Genomic DNA, 21299 nt, shown 5'->3' with positions numbered 1-21299 from the left:
TACCTAACAACATGCTAACTAACCTGTCTCATAGAGACTATAGAGGTTTCAGCAGACTGTGTTCCCAATCACGAGGCACTTTTCTATACTCCATTCCACAGATCTCACTTCCAGAGGCTGTAATGGTGGTACTGCTAGATGGGTAAGAGCAATGATTTAGGATTAGAGCTGAGTTGGAATCCCCTTAGCCACCTGTGTGAACCACAGAAGTTATTTAACCCTTCTTGTCCTTTACCTCATCTGTAAATTGAGGATAATAAAAATGCCTTCGTTATGTCTGTTGAGAGCACAAATGAGATAAAGCACAAGAAGTCCTGGGAGAGAGGCCCAGATGGGAATAGTGTGTGTGTGTGTGTGTGTGTGTGTGTGTGTGCGCGCGCGCGCGCTAGCAATTCCCCCCACCTGCCAATGAAGGGCATGAAGTCCCCTGACTCCTGGTCAGACATTTTTTCTGCTTCCTGGGTGTGAACTGGAGGGCCGGGATTAGAAAATGGTGACTTAGGAAAGCAAGTCTGCGGGGTGGCTGAGCTTGGACAAGTGATGGTTGGTTTGGCCATGAAGAAGAGCCAGGGAGAGAGACATGGGATCCAGGGTTGGGGTAAGGGGAGTGGATAGCTGGTGGGCGCCCCAGAGAAACTTCCTGTGTCTGTCCCAGGGCTGCCCTGCACCACCAAGCCTCTCGCAGGGAAGAGGTGGGGCGCTGCGGTGCAGGCCCTGACGCAAGGTTCTCCAGGAAAGATGCTAAACTGCGGGGATTAATCAGATCCACGAGCCCAATCTGTCCCTGCTCCCTCCCCCACCTTCCCGGCCTCTTGGCTGGCCTTTCCTGCAGAGGGCTCCACCTGGGCCGCGTCTTCCGGGAGTTGGGGCTTTGGGGTGCATGGCGCTGAGGCCGAGCCGGGCCGCGGCGCCGAACCGCTGCTACGCTAGTGCTTCCGAGGCCGCCCACGAGAAGCGGGTGCCCCTCCCTCTCCTCCAGCTCCTCCTGGCCCAGTACGGGAGGACGCAGGGGGCCACACCAGCCGGTCCATCGGGCTTGACTTCGACGGTCGCGCGCCGCTGGCCTCGGGCCCGCTGCCAGGCAACGACGCGCTCCCCTGCGGCCCTGCGGCGGAGCTACACTCCTCCCGCCGCTCTTGCGCAGGCGGGCGCGGATCCTCCGCCCATCCAAGCCGGGTTTTGCGGCTGGATCCACGCGTGCTGATTGCTCTGTCGCTCTTGGTAGCTATCGGCGTTTGGAGATCATGGTGGTGGACAAACTGTGGACTGAGCTCTCTGGCGCCTCCGGGGTTGCTCTGGCTTGCTGCTTCATAGCAGCGGCCGTGGCCCTGCGTTGGTCTGGTCGCCGAAGAGCGAGGGGTGCGGGGGCCCGGGCGCGACAGAGACGGCAAGCGGCCCTGGAAAGCATGGATAAGGCGGCGCAGCGCTTCCGGCTCCAGGTGACTGTCGCAGTCGGGGAGGCACCGGGTGGGGGTACCCCCAGCAGCACTTACAGCTGCCCAGACGCGTGGAGGGGTAGGTGGAAGGCAGCGCAGGTGTGTGGGTAGAGCAGGTTTGTAACCTTTGGCACTCCTAATTCGTTCCGTATTCTTTCTGAGACTGGTGCGGCTAAAGGGAGGAGGGGGAAAGAAAGAGACAACCCCGCACGGGGTCAAAGAGGAGCTTTGCCTGGTGCCAAAGAGTTTCAAGATCACTGATCAGAAGAATGCTAAAACACAAGCGTGAGAACCAATGGGATGCTAGGGTTTAGGACTTTGGAATCACACAACCGTGTGATGGCTGCGGGAATTGGGAGAGCTTACAGTTCAAACTTATTGATTTGTGCGTAAGGACCCTAAGAAGCGCTGGAGAAGGTCTTGCCCAGATGCACAGGGAGTTTATTGGCACAGCGGGGCTGGAATGGCAGTCTTCCCAGCTCTTTCTGCCCAGATTGTCATGGCCAACTCCAGAGAAGTCCCTTTCATGAGCAGATTTAGTTCCAGCCCTTCCCTGGGTGATCTGCCAACAAGGTTTTCTCCTGAATCAGCTCGTATGTGTATAGGGGCCTACAAGAGGGGGCTTTCCCTCCAGGTGTATGAGACACTGGACCCAGTTAGAAATCAAAATGCTGGACTGTGATAGTTGTCTTATGTGCCGAGGTAGAAAACACTGGTCACGAGTGTTTGTGAGGGTATGTGTTTGCAAGAAATTGGATCTGACAGGTGGGAAGGTGGTTCAGGTGATGAGAACAGCAAGAAACAGAAGGGTGTGCCTGAGTGGGAGACAGGGAGGAAGTCACTGAAAATTGCTTGGCACAGATGCTCAGCTGCAGCAAGTGATTTCTGAGTTGGGGTAGAGCTGGAACTAGTACCTAGATGTCCATTGGGACCATCCAGCCTCATTCCAGTGGAGAGAAGCAGGGGAGAGAGATTAGGAAGGGAGACTGGGCCTTGGATGCCAGGCCCAAGGTGCAGCCTTGATTAGAGTGAGGTTTTAGCTAGATGTAATAATATGAATTTACTCCACATATGTCTTATTTATTTACTCCACACATGTCTTACTTATTTACTTTGTTTGTTGAAATAAAAATGTACCTGGTTCCAGCCTTCACTCATCAAGCGGGCTGAAAAGTCCACTTTTAGTCAATTTTTAGGATTCTCTCCTCCCACATTGAGAGGCCCTGGTGTTGAATCCAAACCCCTACTTTGAGCACAGGTTCTCCGCTTGTCTAGTCTTCCTTCTCTCCGAGTTTCTAGGTGTCCTCCACGAGGGTCCTTTTGATGGTCCCGGGCTCAGCCCCGAGATTCGCAGCTGCTCCTGAGGCCCCAAGTCCTTCTGTGCAGCCAACTGAGTTCTGCCAGCTCCAAATGCTGCGTGGGACAGTTGCAGGAATCTGCCCAGTTTCTGCCTACAGACTCCCCTCCCAGTCACAAGGAACCCACCAGCTGGAAGGAACGTGGGGTGGTAGAAGCGTGCCTCTTCCCTCACTTCAACTCCAAGCATCACTATTTACACAGTAAATAGCTCCCTTTGGAGCTACCGCCTTTCTTTGTTTTTGAGAACTGAATCCTTCAGGGCAGAAGTTTGGGCCTGAAATACAAAAAGTTGTTTATACATCTTCCCTGGGACAGGAGAACTTGGCCTGTGAGTGCCAAAGCTTGGCTCTTCTAGCAGGGGAAGCCGGGAAATCACCTTTTGGTTTTGCAAGGACTGTGCAGAAGAAAGGGAGCGCTTCCTCAGGAGCCTCATTGTTTGGCGCTGTCAGCAAAGGGGTGGGAGCTTGATGACAATAGCTTTGTAGGCATTGGGAGCAGGTAGGAGGGGGGCATTTTAGCTGAACTCAGACCCAGCCTGAGTCTCCCTGCTCCTAATGCGCCCATTTGCTTGGCTTTGGAGCCACTGGATAAGAGGGAGGTGAGTTTTGAAGCTGTCTCGGCAGCCTTTCTGCTGGGGTTTTCTCCGCCCAGCCCTGAATAACAGATTACTGAGGTAAGCAGGGCGCTGATCAGGCCCTAGGAGAATATAGCAGCTTGTATTACATACAGCTCCTGCCTGATAGACTCCAGACAAAGCTTATTAGGAGGCCATACACTTCCTGTATTCCAAAGTGTTGCTGGATGACGGGGAATCCTAAGTACTTCCGGGATCATCGCAAAATGGTTCATCTCTTTCTGGATGTAGAACAACTCTAGAGTAAGGTGTATTCTGGTAACTCTCGGTTGACCATGTGAGCTTTAACAACCTATAACAATTCTTTGCCCATTTTTCCCCACCCTCCCCCTTAAATGAGTTTTGATAGCCTTTCTAGACTGACGATTGATAAAATTATGACAGAGACTTTAACCTGAAAAAATCAGAAGGGCCTGTGGGAGGAGCTGGGCTAATGGGAGGAGTTCTGCCACTATATCATTGGAGAGCCCTACAAGGAAGAACTTTGTGTTTATAACAGCTTTATGGTTGTAACAGCCCCTCCCTTTAACTTCCTTTTCCTCCATCTTTGTCCCATTCATTGTGTGCACACGGTTCGCCATTTCTGTACACACTGGATTGCAATCCTTTGTTTTTCTTAAATAAATCCTTTTTGGTGTAGAATACCTAGTCGATTCTATTTTTCCAATCTGTAAGAGGGAGCACTAGTAATAGAATATTATGGCTGGGAGAGATATCACAGAACAACTAACTGTTCATGCCTCTGTGCCTTTGCCCTTGTACTTTTACCTTGAATGCCTTTTTCCCCCATCTATTATATATATTTTGACCCCTTTTGTCAAAATCCCACTGGTCTAACAAATGTCACTTCCTTCAGCTGGATCTGATGTGTAGTTCCATCTCTTGGCCTTCCCCAAAGCCCACCTTGAACCTGACTTTTACACAAAATGCTTCCATAGATGTGTTGAAGGACAGTATAGTTTTCGTTGAGACCAGTATCCATGGCCTACATGATCAAATGGAAAAGATATCTTGAAATTGAACAAAAGAGATTAAAAAGCATGAAGGAAAATAAAAAAGACATGGAGGACAAATGAAGAATACCTGAAATTAGGATAGTAGGTGGTTCAGAAGGAGGAAGACAGATGGAGGAATGGCAATGATTTGTCAATGTAAAAATTTCCAAGCCTGTAGAGAATTTTTATAAGCGTTTATTTGAGCCAGATTGGTGACATATGCTAGGGAGCAAGATCTCAAATGCTCCAGAGAATAACAGTTTTGCAGCTCTGATGTATTTGAAATTAAGGAGGAGACGTAAGGAAGACTGGTGAAATTAAGGCAAGGATTAGATTATAGGATAGTTAAGATTATGTGCTCATTGAGGGTTAATACCCCTTTCAAGGAGTATTACTTCTGGAATTTCAAAGGTGTGCTAACCTAGATCCTCAAGAACAATGGACAGGGTTGGCTTAAAACCTTTTGCTGAAGAAGGTATAGGCATGGTCATGACTACATGCCCGGTTAGGAATTTCTGATCAGGTCACTCTGTGAGGGTACTTTCCACAGAACCCCATTTTTTGTCCACAGATTCAATGATAGCTATAGTATCCTTCCCTTGAAAAAGTATGCATACAGAGTGGCCACACCCGCAGTTCAGTTATCTGTACACTTTCCATACAAAGTTGATTTCCTTCGTGTTCAGATTGGTCTCTTGGAGGCGCAGAGTTCCTTTTTGTGTCTTGTGAAAGAGAAAATGTCTCAGCTGCCTGGTAACTACTTGAAGACTTTAAAATAGCTGTTAACAATGTCATCAACTGTCAACATGGAGGAACATAGGAAAGAATTAAAATTTGTGCTGAGAATGGAGAGGAGCTTGCTAATAGCTTCTAGTTGAAGTGCACAGGAAGTTTGTGGACACCTTGTAACGAGGCGGGAAATGGCGGTGACCAGACTGTCAGTGGTAATTGTCCCAGTGTGGTGGGCTGGTGATTTTCACTTTCCTCCCCGTACTGTTAGGTTTTTTTTTTTTAAAAAAAACAAAACACATAATGATCACGTTTTTATATAATCAGGTGGAAAAAAAGCAATCTTGCTATTTTCATCGTGAGGTGAGACGGGCACAGTGTAGCACTGTGTATATAGTATGATATCTTTGTGCAAAAATAAAATATATATAAACAATTATATATTGTGGGTTTTTCATAAACATTTTTTCCTGGAAAGTTTCATCAGAAACTGTTAACTATGATTTAGTTTTCAGAAGGGGGGCTGGGCAGGATGGTCCCACAGGTGGGGGGAATGTTCACTTTTCATTTTTTTTTTTTCAATTGGGGAAGGAGAACAGGACTTTATTGGGGAACAGTGTGTACTTCCAGGACTTTCTTTTTTTTCTAAGTCAAGTTGTTGTCCTCTCAATCTTAGTTCAGCTCCAAGTTGTCCTTTCAGTCCTAGTTGTGGAGGGCGCAGCTCAGCTCCAGGTGCAGCTGCTGCTGCTAGCTGCAGGGGGGCGCAGCCCACCATCCCTTGCGGGAGTGGTGGTTGAGAGGATGCACTCCAACCAGCTGAGCCATCAGGGAGCTCAGCGGCAGCTCAGCTCAAGGTGCCGTGTTCAATTTTAGTTGCAGGGGGTGCTGCCCACCATCCCCTGCAGGACTCGAGGAACTGAACCGGCAACCTTGTGTTTGAGAGCCCACTGGACCATGTGGGAATCAAACCGGCAGCCTTCGGAGTTAGGAGCACGGAGCTCTAACCGCCTGAGCTACCGGGCTGGCCTCCCACTTTTCATTTTGTATACCTTTAAAAAAAAAAAATCCAGTGATTATTTAGTGTGTAGAGAGAGAGAGCATGGATCCATTTTTTCCTTCTTTGTAGCTCCTGTATTAAAAAAAAAAAATCCCAAGTAAGTACTGTACTATTTAACAAATTAAGAGAAAGGGTAGAATGTTCCTGATACTGAGGTATCGGGACACAGGCTGTGTGATGGGTGTGTGTGGAGGGCTCTCAGATCTGGGGGTGTGGTGGGTGTTAGTGACTGGTGTCATATTGAGTGGGGGCAGAGGAATCTGACAGGGCTGTGCCTGGAAGCACCTCCTGGAACATGCTCTGGAGCTTGTGGTGTGAGGGTGGTTTTAAGGGGAGAAGCAAGGCCTGATTGGGCTCTGCACTGTCTGGCCTACCAGGAAGGGTGTGTGGGAGCAGCAAGGCTTGGTCAGGGCAGCTAGTTAGGTGGCCCCTGTTTGACTTGGGAGAGAAAGCATGAGCACCAGCGAGGGTCTTGGTAGAGGGAATGAAAAGGTGGCCATTTTCTAGAGCTACTTAGGGGGCTTGGTGACTGATTGGATGCAGGTAGGAGGAAGAAGGAGGAGTCCAGGATGACTCCTGTTTCCTCACTTCAATACGCAGATGGATGGCAGCGCCCTTCCCTGAGGGTACACATAGAGGAGAAGAAGGAGGAGCTGGTGGAAAGTGGGGGAGTAGCGAGCTCAGGGGGAAGGGCACGGAGGGGTGGGCACCAATGGGAATAGCCCAGTGACTGGGTTTGAGGTTAGTGAGGTCAGGCTGGGAGGAGGATCAGGAGGCCGTGGGATAGGTGGAGAGCCTGGAGTGGAAGCCAGGAGAAGGAATGACTTTTCCCAGCATCAGAGAGGGAAGAAGTGCCCAGAAGAAACTCAGGGAACGTCTGCCTCTTCCCACATCTGGCTCCTTCTCATCCTTCAAATCACAGCCAAAATGTCACCTCCTCAGAGAGGCCTGCCCATGGCATCTAGGTCAGTCCTCTGTTGTTTCCATCACAACACTCTATTTATTTGCTTTCTCACAAAATAGCGATTTGTCCATTCGTTAATTTTAAAATTTTCTTAAATGCAAGCAGGACTTTCCTGACTTGGTTACCCCTAACTTCATAGCACCTAATATAGTCCTTGGCATGTAGTAGGTGCTCAGAACATGTTTGTTCACTGAATAAATAGATGACAGAAGTCTCCAAGAGGCAGGAAGGAAATCAGGGAGAGAAGTACCTCTGGGCTCAGGAGGAAATTGAAGAGAGCCAAAGTGTAGTAAATTAGACATGGAGCAAAATAAACGGAGTCGTGTATCTGTTGGATTTGGCAGCAAAGAAGCGCCTAGAGACTTTGGCAAGAGCAGCGCAAGGTAGAGGTGAGAACTGGTGGCTGTGACTCAGTTCTCCTCTAGTCCATGCTTACTCATTAGCCCAGCATCGGTGAGGAGGAATCAGCTGGGTGTTTGCAGGCAGAGGCTGATCCCAGGGACTCTGGGAGCCTTGGAGGCCTGGCAGTGAGGTGTCTGATCAAATGTCTCCTTTAGAGAGCTCTTCCCCGACCACCCCTACCGCACCTAGTTTTATTTTCTTTAAGTTATTTCATACAATGTAAAATTCTTATTTGTTTCCTTATTAATTATTTGCTCACCCCCATCCCAGCACCTTGTGTAAGCTCCCCAAAGTATGGATATGCCTTTTTTGTTCACTGTTGTATCTCCATGCTTAGTGTGGTACAGAGTAGGCACTTAATACATATCTGTGGAATGAATGAAAAAATCCTCTTTTGAATGTGGCCTCCAGCCCAACTACCCAGGACTGGGGCTTCTTGCTTTCACCTCCCCTGCTAGGGGTTGGGTGGTCTGGTGCAGGTAGATAGCCAGTAGGCAGCCTGTGCTGAGTGGGGCAGAGAACTCTAGTTTGCCTGTATGGTCCTAAGCAAGGCACTTCCACTCTCTGAGCATCAGTTTCTTTATCTATGCAAGGGGAATAGTGATAAGATATAATTAAAACAGAGAGCACACCAATATGGCGCTTGGCACACAGTAGGCAGCCATTGGTGGTGGTGGTTTGTGATGATTTAATAATCAGCCTGGGTATGGCCTCTCCTTGGGCATCCCCTCCAGGAACCTTCTTAAAGAGATAATATCTTCACTGTCCGCAGGTGGCAAGGGCCTGCCCAGGCTGGGTCATGGTATCAGCTTTGCCGTTGGGCATGTCTGTCATGGCTTGGTATGTGACGGAGCATCTGCTTAGTAGGTGTGTCGACTGAAGTACATGGGCCACAGGTGTCTGCTGCAACATGTGGGGCCTATAGGAAGTGAGGGACTGATCTGATGTGTCGCCCTAGAACCCCGACCTGGACTCAGAGGCCCTGCTGGCCCTGACCCTGCCTCAACTGGTACAGAAGTTACGCAGTGGAGAGCTGTCCCCCGAGGCTGCACTCTTCACCTATGTGGGAAAGGTAAGGCCTTGCCTATTCCTTCCTATCTGCTGTCTCTGTATAGGCTGTGGGGAAAAATTGGCCTGGAGTTCATCCTGCTGAGGGCCTGTGGAACCACAGTGCCAGGGGCTGCCAGGGAGGGAAAGAGCCGTAGGGGTGTGTGTGTGTGTGTGTGTGTGTGTGTGTGTGTGTGAGAGAGAGAGAGAGAGAGAGAGACTGACTCTGCGTATAGGGGGTGAGGGGGACACTGAGCATATTGTTTTAGCTAGAAACCTGGATTTCAGCCCCAGCTTCCCTCTCCCTCCTGCCCCCACCCCATTGGTCATCAAGTCTGGTCAGTTCCCTCCCTATAGCTCTCTCCAGTCCATCCCCTTGTCCCCACCCCCTGTCAGCCACCTGATCAAGCACCAGCCACCTGGCCAGTCTCCTGTTTAGGTCTCCTTTTCTTCAGGCTCTGCCATTCTGCTTCAACTCCGTCCCCAGCATCTTCTTTGGCCAAGGCCTTCTGGAGCTTGGGGGCATCAGTAGTAGCTCAGTAGGCCATGCTTCTGTGCTGGCTCCTGTAGGGTCCCCTTTATCTGGAGGGCTCTTCTCCCGGTACTTTGCCCTAGTTGGTGCAGCAGGCTTCCCTGGCTAGCCTTCAGCGCCCAGAGAAGGAGTCCCTTCTTCCACGCAGCCTCCTGTGACCCTCCTCCCCTCCCAGCCCGAGGGAGGGTTTCCTCTTCAGTGTTCACTTTCCCCCCCGACACTTCTTCTGCCTCCCCCCCCACTCCAGTTCAAACTGTTGTTTCTCAGTCTAATAGGGCTCCCTGGCCCATGCTGGTATTATGAGCCTTGGTTTGAGGGCTCTAGCAAGGCCCCGAGGCAGGTTACCACTATGAGAGTGTCATTCCTTTCAGTCAAGCTCCCACCCCCCTTAATATAATTGCTATCAGTCAGCCACTCCTCCATGTGACTTGATTATCAGATTCAAGAGTTCCTGGGAAAGGGGAAGCTTAGCTAGGGCAGGTGTGGGCCAGGCCTGGGACAGAGGAGAGCATGCTAGGCACTAGGAGGCTGGAGTCTGGGTCTAGCCCCACTCTGTGCTGACTCCCAGTGCAGTCTGAAATGGGGATCTACCTAGTTCCCATCTGCCTCACTGGGCAGAGGTGTGGCTTGGAGGGCGAGGGGCGTGACCAAGGGTCATCCTCCTCCCAGCTTGTTCCCTCTGGGGGCATCTGAGGCCAGCATCATGCTCCTTTGAGTGCCCTGATGGTACCTTGGCCCTTGGGAGTACTCTGTATTCATCTTGGGGTTGAAGGCCAGAGATAGGCAGCGTGTGGCTGGGGCTAGATGTCCCCAGTGAAGTGGGTGCTGGGCCCTAGATTATCCTCCGTGCTCCTGGCTCTGGGCCATGTTGCTGGCTACCCTTTCCCTGGGTATACGTTAAAAGGCCAATTTTATGTTATGTATATTTTACCACAATTTTTTAAAAAAGTCCAGCCTCACTCTGCCTTGTGTCCATTCTCTCTCCCGCAGGCCTGGGAAGTGAACAAAGGGACCAACTGCGTAACCACCTACTTGGCAGACTGTGAGACTCAGCTGTCCCAGGCCCCAAGACAGGGTCTGCTCTATGGTGTCCCTGTGAGCCTCAAGGAGTGCTTCAGCTACAAGGTATGCCCTGTCTCAGTATCAGGACTCAACTTCCCCCCATCCCTGCCAGCCAGCTCTGTGTCCGGGGTCCCTCGGGGCCCTCACAGGAAGGATCAGGTCCAGAGGGCTTGAGAGGGCACCATGGTATGCCTTACCTTCGCCTGTGAGAGGTGATGGGAGTGGACCACGTGCTGCCGAAGGGCCCCTGACTCACCAGCCGTGTCCCTCTTGGTGCCTAACCCTCCTTCTAGGGCCAGGACTCGACACTGGGCTTGAGCCTGAATGAGGGGGTACCAGCAGAGTGTGACAGCGTGGTGGTGCAGGTGCTGAAGCTGCAGGGCGCTGTGCCCTTCGTACACACCAACATCCCTCAGTCCATGCTCAGGTTGGGTCGCTGGTGTGGGGGCGGGAGGCAGGGTCACTGGTGCCAGCATGACATGGCTGACCCATTCCTGCTTCCTCCAGCTATGACTGCAGTAACCCCCTCTTCGGCCAGAGCACAAATCCATGGAAGTCCTCCAAGAGCCCAGGTGGCTCCTCAGGAGGTGAGGGGGCCCTCATTGGAGCTGGAGGCTCCCTCCTGGGCTTAGGCACCGACATCGGAGGCAGCATCCGCTTCCCCTCCTCCTTCTGTGGCATCTGTGGCCTCAAGCCCACGGGGAACCGCCTCAGGTATGGTATAGGTGATGAGGAGAGGGAGCTTCTGGGCCTCTTGCTGTGTGACCTTGGCCTAGCTTCCCACCTCTCTGGGCTCCAGGTAGAGGTTCCCTCCCTGGGGTTTTGCTGGGAGGGAGTATTACAGCACCACTGGCCTGGTTCCTAGTTTCCAAGTGGTGAGAGTTCCACACTGTTGTATGGGTGTGGGTGGGGCAGAGGTTAGGCATGTCTTGTTTCTAACATCTTGTGTTTGTTATTCAGCAAGATTGGCCTGAAGAGCTGTGTTTATGGACAGGTGGCAGGTGAGGTTTGCGGTTCCCTCAGTTCCCTGGAGGAGGTGGCTGGGGTCTGCCTGATCCACCTCTGCCCCTGCCTCTCCTGGGGGCAGAGTTTGGCTCCCAGGCTACTCTAGGTCTGAGTTCCTACCTCCTGTCTCTGCCCACATTGCTGCGCAAGGGCCCAACCCTTACTTGAACGTAGCCTCAGAGCCCACTGGGGCCAAGTGATCGTTCTCCATTCCCCTCCCCACCCCACAGTACAGCTCTCAGTCGGCCCCATGGCCCGGGACGTGGAGAGCCTGGCACTATGCATGCGAGCGCTGCTGTGTGAGGACATGTTCCGCTTGGACCCCACCGTGCCCCCAATGCCCTTCAAGGAGGAGGTGAGTAGGGGTAAGGTTATGCATGGGGGTGGGTTCAGTTATCACTGGTGCTCCTGAGCCCAGAGAGCAGCTCTCAGGCAGACTTTGGAGGCCCTGTATACTTAAAACCAGCCCCCAGAGGTCTGAGCCCAGGGTTAGCTGCTGCTTCGCAGACAGCCACCAGATGGAGCCCTTACCCGCACTTAGAAACAGTCTTCCAAATCAACAGCCTGGAGCCTTTGCTGAGGACAGGCCTGCCTTCTGGCCCTAGCCTCAGCAACAACCACTTCCTAGGCCCAAGATCAACTTGAGGGAGAACTCCTGTACCTCCTGTGTTTGAGTCTCAGCAAATAGAAGTCTTTCTTCAGTATTTGTGTCCATATCTCCAGCTTTCAGTAAAATGCTTGGCATGTAGGCCTAGTGAGTTAAAAGTGGAGCTCTCTCCCAGAGAATGCTGGGATCTGCGGGCAGTGTCGAATGGTGGCTCCCCAAAATACCACCAAACAGACTGTTGATCAGACAAGGCTGAGTTTATTGATTTCGGTGGTGAGGGAGAACGATGCCTCAACAGAACCTTATTAGCACAAGGGCTGGAAGGGGTGGGGTGGGGCAAAGTTGGGATATTTGTTAAGATCTTGAAGTCTGATTAAAGGCAGGTATTTCAGTGTGGAGGTTTGTAAGGATCATATGTAACAGCTTAGGATGGGTGGACCCAGCAAGGTGAGGATTTTGAGGTGAGTCTTGGAGTATAAACTGTCATTTGATACTTCTATTGAAGAATCGATGGGTTTTTCAGGAATGAAACATAAAGTTATTTGTACTTTATGAACAAAGCATTCAGGAGTAGTCAAGTTAGATGGATGTAGACAGTAGAATAGTCAAGTGAAGTTAATGTAGACAGTAAGCTTGTGACGTAAGCTCCATTTCTCCAGCACAGACCTCTTGCCTTCACCCAGGCCAGGTTGCCTGGAAGGACTGAGGTCCCCTGGACAGGGGAGTGGGCCTTAGTGTTTCTTGACAGATGGGAGATCTGGGCAGGGTGAGGTGAGCTCCCTCTCCCCAGAGCAGAGGAGGATGTTCCAGCTGAGCGCAGTGGTTCATGAACCCCTTCCTGAGAGGGTGGCCCGAGGCAGGGCTCCCTTCCTGAGAGGGAGGAGAGGAGGAGACGAGGTCCTTGTCCTGAGGTCTGGAACAATTTACCACTAGAGCCAGGACTTGCCTTCTTGAAATAGGCGATGCAGAGCCTCGGCTCCGGAGACAGGCTGCCTGGGTTCCAGACCCACCATTGTCACTGTCCACTGGGTGGCTTTGGGGAAGTCCTGGCCTCACTCTGGCCCTGTCTCCCTATCTAGACTTGAAGCCTCAGTGTCTTCTGTGACCAATGGGAGTTCTCGTCCTTGCTCTGCCCCTGCGGAGTCGTCATGGCTGTCAGTTTTCAGGGGATCCAGGCTATGGCCTCACAGATATGTCAGGCTGAGTAGCATCTCTGATCTCGGGGAGCCCTGCCTCATGCCACCCTCTCTTGCCCTGACTGTGACTCCTGTGTCTTGTCCCCAGGTCTACACAAGCTCTCGGCCGCTGCGTGTAGGGTATTATGAGACAGACAACTATACCATGCCTACTCCAGCCATGAAGCGGGCCCTGCTGGAGACCAAGCACAGCCTTGAGGCTGCTGGCCACACGGTATGGCTGTGGAAGCCTGGAAGTCCTGGCATGGTCCCTCCCTGGCACCTGTGGCTGCCACCTCTTCCTGGCATCCTTATACCCTGATTGTTTTGTGGTTGGGGATGGGAACTGTGTCCCTGTGGCACCAGTGTAGAGGGATGAACTCAGCTCATGCTGGGGATGTGTGAGTGCAGCTTTGGGGGGGTCTCGTTAACCACAGACAGTGGTGCACAGCTGTCCAGAGGTTCCCGGGTCCCTGAGATGGTGGACCAGTGCGTTTTGGTCTGCTTACCTCAGATAAGTTTATGCGTACCCCCAGACTTCTTTCATCGTGTGCATTTTGCAGGGAGTTTTCATGGGCCAGTAGGCCACCTTTGTGGTTCCAGTGAAGGCTACTGTGTGTGCAGGGTTGATCCAGTCCATCCTTGGGGCCACCTGAGCAGCATGGGGGGGGGTGGGACCTAAGTTTCTAGGTCTGGGGGCCTTACACCTCTCAATCCCTGCAGCTGGTTCCCTTCATGCCAAACAATGTACCCTATGCTCTGGAGACCCTGTCCACTGGTGGGCTGTTCAGTGATGGTGGCACCACCTTCCTACAGAACTTGTGAGTGATGTTGCGTTTCAGGATCTGTGCTAGGATCAGGATATGGGTAGACACAGGGAAAGCAGTGGGGTGCCGTGGCCACCCCCAGGATGGGCCGGTCTGGGGGAAGACGGGGGACAGGCCTCAGCTGAATACAAAGTAGGTCTGAGCATTCTGGGCGGGGACCTTGCTGCCCCTCCAACTGCAGGTTGAACCTGGAGATACCTTGCCCAGGAAACTTTGGAAAGGTGCGAGCACAAGGGGAGGCTGAATTGAGCATCTGCAGCCTGGCCCTGAGCTGAGCTTGTTGGGTGGTAGGAAGTGGGCGGGGAGCTGCCTGTCTGGGGAAGACTGAGAGACAACGGCAGGATCAAGCAGGAGGGCAGGGGTCCAGACATCTGTGACTCCAGGCTCTTCTGACTTGAGCCACATCTTTCCCTCTCAGGCAGGACCCTAGTTTTTTTCTTCTATAAAGTAGGTAGCTTAGACCAGATCCTCTTTAAGGGACTTTGCAGAGCTCACGTTTAGAAAAACTGGTTCTGCTTGAACGTTTTCAGTCCTTAAAGGTTGACAGGGTGGAAGACAGGCCTGTTACGGGCTCTTGATGACATCCCTGGGCTGAGTGGACTTCCTCCCGGTAGCAGAGTATGATCCAGGCTTCAGCAGAAGGGGCTACCCCTCACTCTGGCCCTGCAAATGAACCCCAGGATCAGATACCTGAGATCTTTCCCTGAAATCTGCAGCCAGAGACAGCCTCAGAGACAAGTATCATGGGTAGCTCACTCTGGACAGCCCCTTTTATGCCTCCAGGCTGGTGTCATCAATAGGGAGATGCCTTCAGTATCAAGCCCTGGCCAGGGAGATGTTGCCCTCAGTCCTTATTGCTCTCAGTCCATAGGAGCTGAGTTTGCCAGGGAGGTAGACACAGAGTCCTGCCTTGTGGAGCTCCTGGTGGGGGGTTGGATGGAGCCCAGGCATCCTAAAGGATTACCAGAAACAAGTCACATGATTGAAAAGAGGCAGATGAAGGGGTTGGAAACCTCCAATGCTTACTGGAGTCTGGCGCGGAGGGAGGTGGACTGGGTTGCTGAGTAGAGAATGGGGGGCTGCAGTGGGTGCGGGTAAGCCAGGAGGGATGTCTGGGGTGGGAGTGCCTGGACCGGACCCTTTGTCTCTCAGCAAAGGTGATTTCGTGGACCCCTGCTTAGGGGACCTGATCTTGATTCTGAAGCTGCCTAGGTGGCTTAAAGGACTGCTGGCTTTCCTGCTGAAGCCTCTGGTGAGGGCACAAGGAGTGGAAGGGGTGGGGTGGGTGGGAGGGAGCCTCTGGGTCTCTTCCCCCTTCTCCTTGGCCTTTCTTGGTTGGGCATGCATGGCCTCCTTTTCTCTCCAGCCTTCACCCAGACTCCTCTCCTTTTCCCATGCTCTATAATTTTTAGCAAGCCTGCATGCTAAAAGAGGTGCAGACCTGGGACCTTGGGGCAGGGACAAAGGGAAGAGGCATGGGTGACTTGGCCTGTAGAAAATTGTTGATAGCACTTGGCCCAAAGCTGAGCCACTGACTCTGTCTGTCCTTCTGCAGCTACCAAGGTTAGCAGCCTTTCTCAGCAGCATGAAGTCTCGGTAAGAATATTTCCCATGCCCAGATGCCGGACCTCCTCTCCCCTGACCTGGGTTTAAGCGGTTTCTGACAGGAAAAGACTTGGGAAGTAGCCACTTCCAGACTCAGAAGCTACTTCTGAGTCTGGAAGTGGCCCAGCTAAGGTGGCAACCCTGTAACTTAAGGTCTCCAACTTGAATAGTGCTGAGGATGGGAACTCCCTGTCCCCCACACTATTCAGGTTGGGTATCTTGAGTCACAGAGTCTATTACATAGTCCCTCTGTGGCCTTCAGATGGGACCTTGAAGTTGTCTTAGCAAGATCCAGGTCTGGCTGGAGAGCAAGGGCCTAGGGAGAAAATGCTATGGGAGAGGGTGGAGAGGAGAGAGTTGACCTGGTTGGGGCATGAGTGGAGAAGACCAGGACGAAGTTAGCATAAGGCAGAGGAAAGGGGGATACTGGTGACCCTGTGAGACATGTTTCTCTTAGAGATGTGAAACGAACTAAAGCTGCACTGGGTCCTACCTGTCCCTTAGTGGCTCAAGTGGGCAAAGCAGGGCATAAACTGCCCACTTTCAGGCTCTGATGTCCTGTGGACTTGCTCCTTCTCTCACCACCAGGCATTTAGGACCTTTGACAGCTCTGGCCTCTCCTTTGTGTCCCAAAGGTAACTAGGAATCAGGCCTGGTCTTGTCCTGGCTCTGCTGTAGAGTCACTAAGTGAGTCAGCCTAAGTCCCTCTTGGGGCCTGATCTTCTGGATAGGACAGTAGGGATTTGAGCTTCTGCCCTACACTACTTCCCTCTCAGAGCTCCCATAGAGTTCAGAAGGGTCCCTGCAGGATTGTAATCTGGGAGGTGTTAAGAGTAGGGATCTGATGTTGTCAATCTCTGTGGTTGTGACCGTCATGGCCGGTGACCTCACTCCCTCTGCCCAGGTCTGCTAAAAAGCTCTGGAAACTGCAGCATGAGATCGAGGTGAGGCCAGAACCCCTAGACTAAAGTTGGGTGGGAGTGGACAGCATACCTGCCACTGGGGTCTCTTGGCCACTGGTCTCCTGGAGTAACTTGTCATTCCCCCTTTCACTCCCTGTCCTGGCCTGCTTGGGCCCTGCTCTCTGACCTTTACTTGTCCAAATGCACATCCTTTGGGGCTGGGTCAGCCTGGGGCTCCTATCCTGGGTGCCTCTTCGCCCCTCTGGTGCTGCCTGTGGCTGGGCACTCTGTGGTCCTGCCCTGGCAGGAAAAATGGTTTCTGGTGTTTCTGTAAGGGGTGGAGAAACTGATGCCCCCTGAAAGCAGCCATGCCTGTGTGTCCCGAGGGCCTCCATCCCACGATGGCTCAGTTCAGATCCCAGGGCAGGGGCCGGGGCCCGATCTGCCCCAGCCAGTGACTGCATTGGAGGGTCTGAATGCTTCACCTGCTCTGCTGGTACCCTCCACAGGTGTACCGCAACTCCGTGATCACCCAGTGGAGAGCCCTGGACCTGGATGTGCTGCTCACCCCCATGCTCGGCCCTGCTATGGACTTGAACATCCCAGGCAAGGCTGTAGGTGAGGCCTGCTGTCCTACCATGTCCCTGACACCCCACCTATCCCTCTTTTTCTGAGCTCAGCCCTGTGCCTGATGGGGCTGCTGGGAAGTAGAAGAGGAGCCCTAGGGGAGGGGAGCATCCCTGGGGGAGGACCTGGCTCTTGGGGGGCTCATAGTCTGGCTGAGTGGAGAGATGGCAGTCACATGGCATGGCCTGGGAGGGAATGAGCTCCCTGTCCTCTGCGCTATTCAAGTTGGAGATCTTGAGTTACGTGGTGTGGTTTTGGGGTGGGGGTGGGGGTTGACGTCCAGGTAGTATTTAGGTAAGCCAAGAAAATAGGAACAGTATTCCAGGTGGAAGAAACTATAGGGGCAAGGGCACAGGGCAACCATCCGCAGGTTCTCCAGCCTGCCCTGAATCCTCATTCCTGGGCGTTGTCTCTCAAGTCTCAGCCCTTGTCTGTGGAGGTCATTTCATAAGGTGGAAGACTGAGGCACAGACAGGAGGGTTGGCCCTGAAGGTCACCCGGCCTGCTGCACTGACTTGTGCTGTGTCTCAGGGGCTGTCAGCTACACTATGCTCTACAACTGCCTGGACTTCCCAGCGGGGGTGGTGCCTGTCACCACGGTGACCATCGAGGATGAGGCCCAGATGGAACATTACAGGGGCTACTTTGGGGATATCTGGGACAAGATGCTGCAAAAGGTGAGGCTAAGGGGCCTGTCCTGGCCAACTTCAGGTCCCCCTTCCCCTGGACTTACACCCACCCCCTAATTCTAGCTGCTGCAAAGGAAACAATATAAACACATATAGTCCTTCCCTGTCTTGTTAATGCAAAACCGCTAAAGACTTCTGTCTGGTCCTGCTATGCTGCCCCTCCTCTCCTGCTGGGATGCTTCCTGGACCAGGATGGGGTCCTGCCTTGATACCCTCCATTCTGATCTGATGCCTGTGTCCCCTGCAGGCCATGAAGAAGAGCGTGGGGCTGCCCGTGGCCGTGCAGTGCGTGGCTCTGCCATGGCAGGAAGAGTTGTGTCTGAGGTTAATGCGGGAGGTGGAGCGACTGATGACCCCTGAAAAGCGGACATTCTGACTGTTGCCTGCCCAGCTGCCTGGCTGACTCTGGACAACCTGAGACCACTAGATCTGCGCCCAGTCTAGTCAGGGCACAGCTGCCACCCTGAGAGGAAATGTTCAGCTTGGGGGCAGAGACTTCCATGTCTCCTCTCTACAAGAAGCCCAGACCCCCTGAGTGTGAACCTTGCACCCCCATCTCTGCCCTGACTCCCCCTAGTGTGTATGACATGGACAAAGGCGCACTAACCATTAAATGGTTTCTAGTCTGTGTACTTTCTGGCCATCATTGTTAGGGTGCTGGGTGTTGGAGACTTGACTTTTTAGAGCCTGACTCCAGCCGTGTCAGTTTCCTGCCCCAAAGCCTCCCCTGTTTTCTGTCACACACAGGATGGACACAGGCTTCTCAGAATGAGTGTTGCAGCTACACCCTTCCCCTCCCCACTCTTAGACTAAGCCCCACTTTGCTAGACATTGCCTCTCCTCTTCTTCCTTCCTCTGGTCCTTTCCTCTACTGAAGATACACTTTCTGCTCCTTTACTGTTAAATCCTTTGAGGTGCAGCTCAGATCCCTCTTTCTCCAGAAGGCCTTCCCTCCTTCCTCTGAGGTCCCACTTCGGTGGCCAGTTTCCTCGCAGTCTGCCCCATGTGGTGGGCACCTTTGGGGGGTCAGGAGGAGCTGCCTCCCTTACACACTGGCCCCCTCTGATGGCAGGAGTCCCATTGTACATCTTTCTCCTCAGTGGCCAGCACAGGGCAGCAGGGAGTCTGCAGTGCTGATCCTGAGCTGCTGCTGCTGGGGACAGGAGCCCACTGGCCCGGGGAGGTGACCACCAGACAAGGCAATCTGGTAGAGGGTGTTCACAGGGCCGGCCAAGGACTGGCTTGTTCTGGGAAGGCTTCCTGAAGGAGGAGGACCTCTGTTGAGTCTAGAAATTTCCCGGAGGCTGAGATAGGGGATGAGGACAAACCAGGGAGAACAGTGTGCCCAAAGACCAAGATTAGTTTGGTAGATGGAGGCATGTTGAATGGCACAGGAGAAGCAGTGGAGATGTAAGGGAGGCCAGATCCAGGTGGACTTGGAGACCCAGTTCAGGAATTTGAATCCTGTCTCAGGGGCTCTTGAAGGATCACATAAGTGCAGCGAGAAGAATAGACTGGAGGGACAGGATGAAGAGGGTTGCTCTAGTATCCTAATCTGGGGAATGGGGCCTGAGGCCTGAGCTAAGGCTCTAGTCCAGGGGCTGAGAGGGGTGGTTTAAGAATTAACAGTTGAGATGCAAGTGAGCTATCTCAGCTCAGTCTGCCAGGTTACTTCTCACTGCACTGTGTTGTGTGGCAAATGGAAGGGTGACTCCCTGTGACAGATGAGGGGCTTCTTGGCCCCACTAGCAGATCCCCCTCGCTCCTCTCTGGCTCCAGCCCTCACTCCCCTGCTTGTTGTAGAAGATGTTTCTCAGCCACAATCCTGAGCCCTCAAGCAGAGCAGGCCTCAGCCTCTCTCCTGGCCTACTTCAAATTCTTTTCAGGTCCAGCTGAAAGGCTTTCTTCTTTGCCCTGATTTTTATGCAACCCCGAGAGGGACTGTCCCCTCCAAGTTGCTCAACAAGTGGCACCTGCACTCTCTGCCAATGGTGTACCTGACTTGGTGGCATCAGTCTCAGGGCAGACCCTTGGGGCTGACTAGAGGAACCCACCCACATGGACACCTAGATTGGTATGACCCAGTAGTTGTTGCACTTTACCCTGATTTCTTATAACTGCTGAGTCATTTTGCCCCATTTCATTCCATGAACTCACCTGACCCAGCTAACTCCTAGTGACTCTTTTTCTCTCTTTGGTTACTAATATCCTTGTGCTTTCATATGCAAGGCCACCGTGTGTGTGGGGGGGTTCTCCTTCATTCCACCGGTTCATGGATTCACCCTTGAAGTCTCAGCATGGCCACACCCACCCTGCGCTGAAAGGTGCGGGAGCTCAAGCAAATCTGGTTGCCATCCTTGGGCTCATGGACTTGTGGGGGTGGTGGACATTGACACAAACACATCTGCCCCCCAGGTGATCAGGGCCTAGGGAAAGGATAGACAAGAGGCCAAATGCAGCCAAAATATGAGAGAGGTGGACATTGCACAAGTGCCATCTCCACTGTTAAGCTCTAATCCAAGCCACAGCCTGAGCCCTGAAGCAGAGCAGGCCTCAGCCTCTCTCCTGGCCTACTTCAAATTCAGTGTCTCTCTGGGCACTGCAACAACCCTGCTCCCATCCTTGCCTGTCACTAGCCACAGTGATCCCTTAAAAGTCACTTATCTCAAGAACAAGACAAACAAATGAGAAACAAAAACTCATAGACATAGACAATGGTTTAGTGGTTACCAGAGGGTAAGGGGGTGGGGGGTGGGAGATGAGGGTAAGGGGGATCAAATCTATGGTGATGGAAGGAGAACTGACTCTGGGTGGTGAACACACAATGGGATTTATAGATGATATAATACAGAATTGTACACCTGAAATCTATGTAACTTTACTCAATTGTCACTCCAATAAATTAAAAAAGAAAAAAAAGAATCCATACCCTCTTTGAATCCTGCAAGGCCCTGTGTGTCGTGGTCCTTGCCTACCTCTCCAGCCTCATCTTGGGTGTCTTTTTCCTCTCATTCATTGTGCTCCAGCCACATAAGCACTTTTTGGTTTCTTGATCATCTCAAGCTGCTTCACAGCTTTTGTGTTAGCTATCCCTGTGCTTGGAACCCTCAGCTCCAGTGTCACCTCCCCTGATCACCCACCGGTTAAACAACTTCCCTGACACTTTCTAGTACGTCACCCTTTGTACTTTATAGCATTAGCACTATCTGGAGTTACTTTTGTGTGTGTGTGTAAGCTCAAACAAGCTTCCTGAGAGCTGTGCTTCATTTTGCTCATCACTATATCCTTTGCATGTGGATGATGCTTACTTAGAAGGTGCTCAGTTAATTCCGAGAACATTAAGTGAGCATCTATTTAGGGACCAAGCTCTGTACTAGGTGCTGGGACTGCAGACTAGGCTCTTGTCCTTTTTGGAACTTACATTCTGGAGGATATTTAATGACAGGAGGAAGGGAGGCAGGCCGGTATGCTAGTGAAAACCCTAACTACCTAATGCTTGGCGTGATCAGGATAAAGAGGGAAGGGCAATCTGAAAGACATTTATCAAGTATTTAATATGGACACCTTCTGGGCACGTAATAGTCATGTCATTTAATCCTCCCATTAACTCTGTTGTAGGCATTTTTGTCCCCAGTTTATAGAAAG

General features: G+C 52.2%; 1 protein-coding gene across 1 annotated transcript; it reads left to right on the top strand.

The window, feature by feature from the left end:
• Window positions 1–440: 440 nt before the first annotated feature.
• Window positions 441–18286, top strand: LOC308500679 (fatty-acid amide hydrolase 1). The gene is made up of 15 exons (XM_081055887.1): window positions 441–1439; window positions 8535–8648; window positions 10146–10280; window positions 10511–10644; window positions 10725–10931; window positions 11178–11218; window positions 11453–11577; window positions 13114–13239; window positions 13728–13825; window positions 14984–15083; window positions 15387–15427; window positions 16341–16380; window positions 16848–16956; window positions 17497–17642; window positions 17902–18286. Exons 1-15 carry the CDS (start codon window positions 1245–1247, stop codon window positions 18028–18030), a joined length of 1740 nt encoding a protein of 579 aa, XP_080912013.1. The 5' UTR covers window positions 441–1244; the 3' UTR covers window positions 18031–18286.
• Window positions 18287–21299: the final 3013 nt, after the last annotated feature.

The sequence above is a fragment of the Rhinolophus hipposideros genome, assembly GCF_964194185.1.
Source record: "Rhinolophus hipposideros genome assembly, chromosome: 8".
NCBI classification, from domain to species: Eukaryota; Metazoa; Chordata; class Mammalia; order Chiroptera; family Rhinolophidae; genus Rhinolophus; species Rhinolophus hipposideros.
This window is presented reverse-complemented; position numbering and strand designations above follow the sequence as displayed.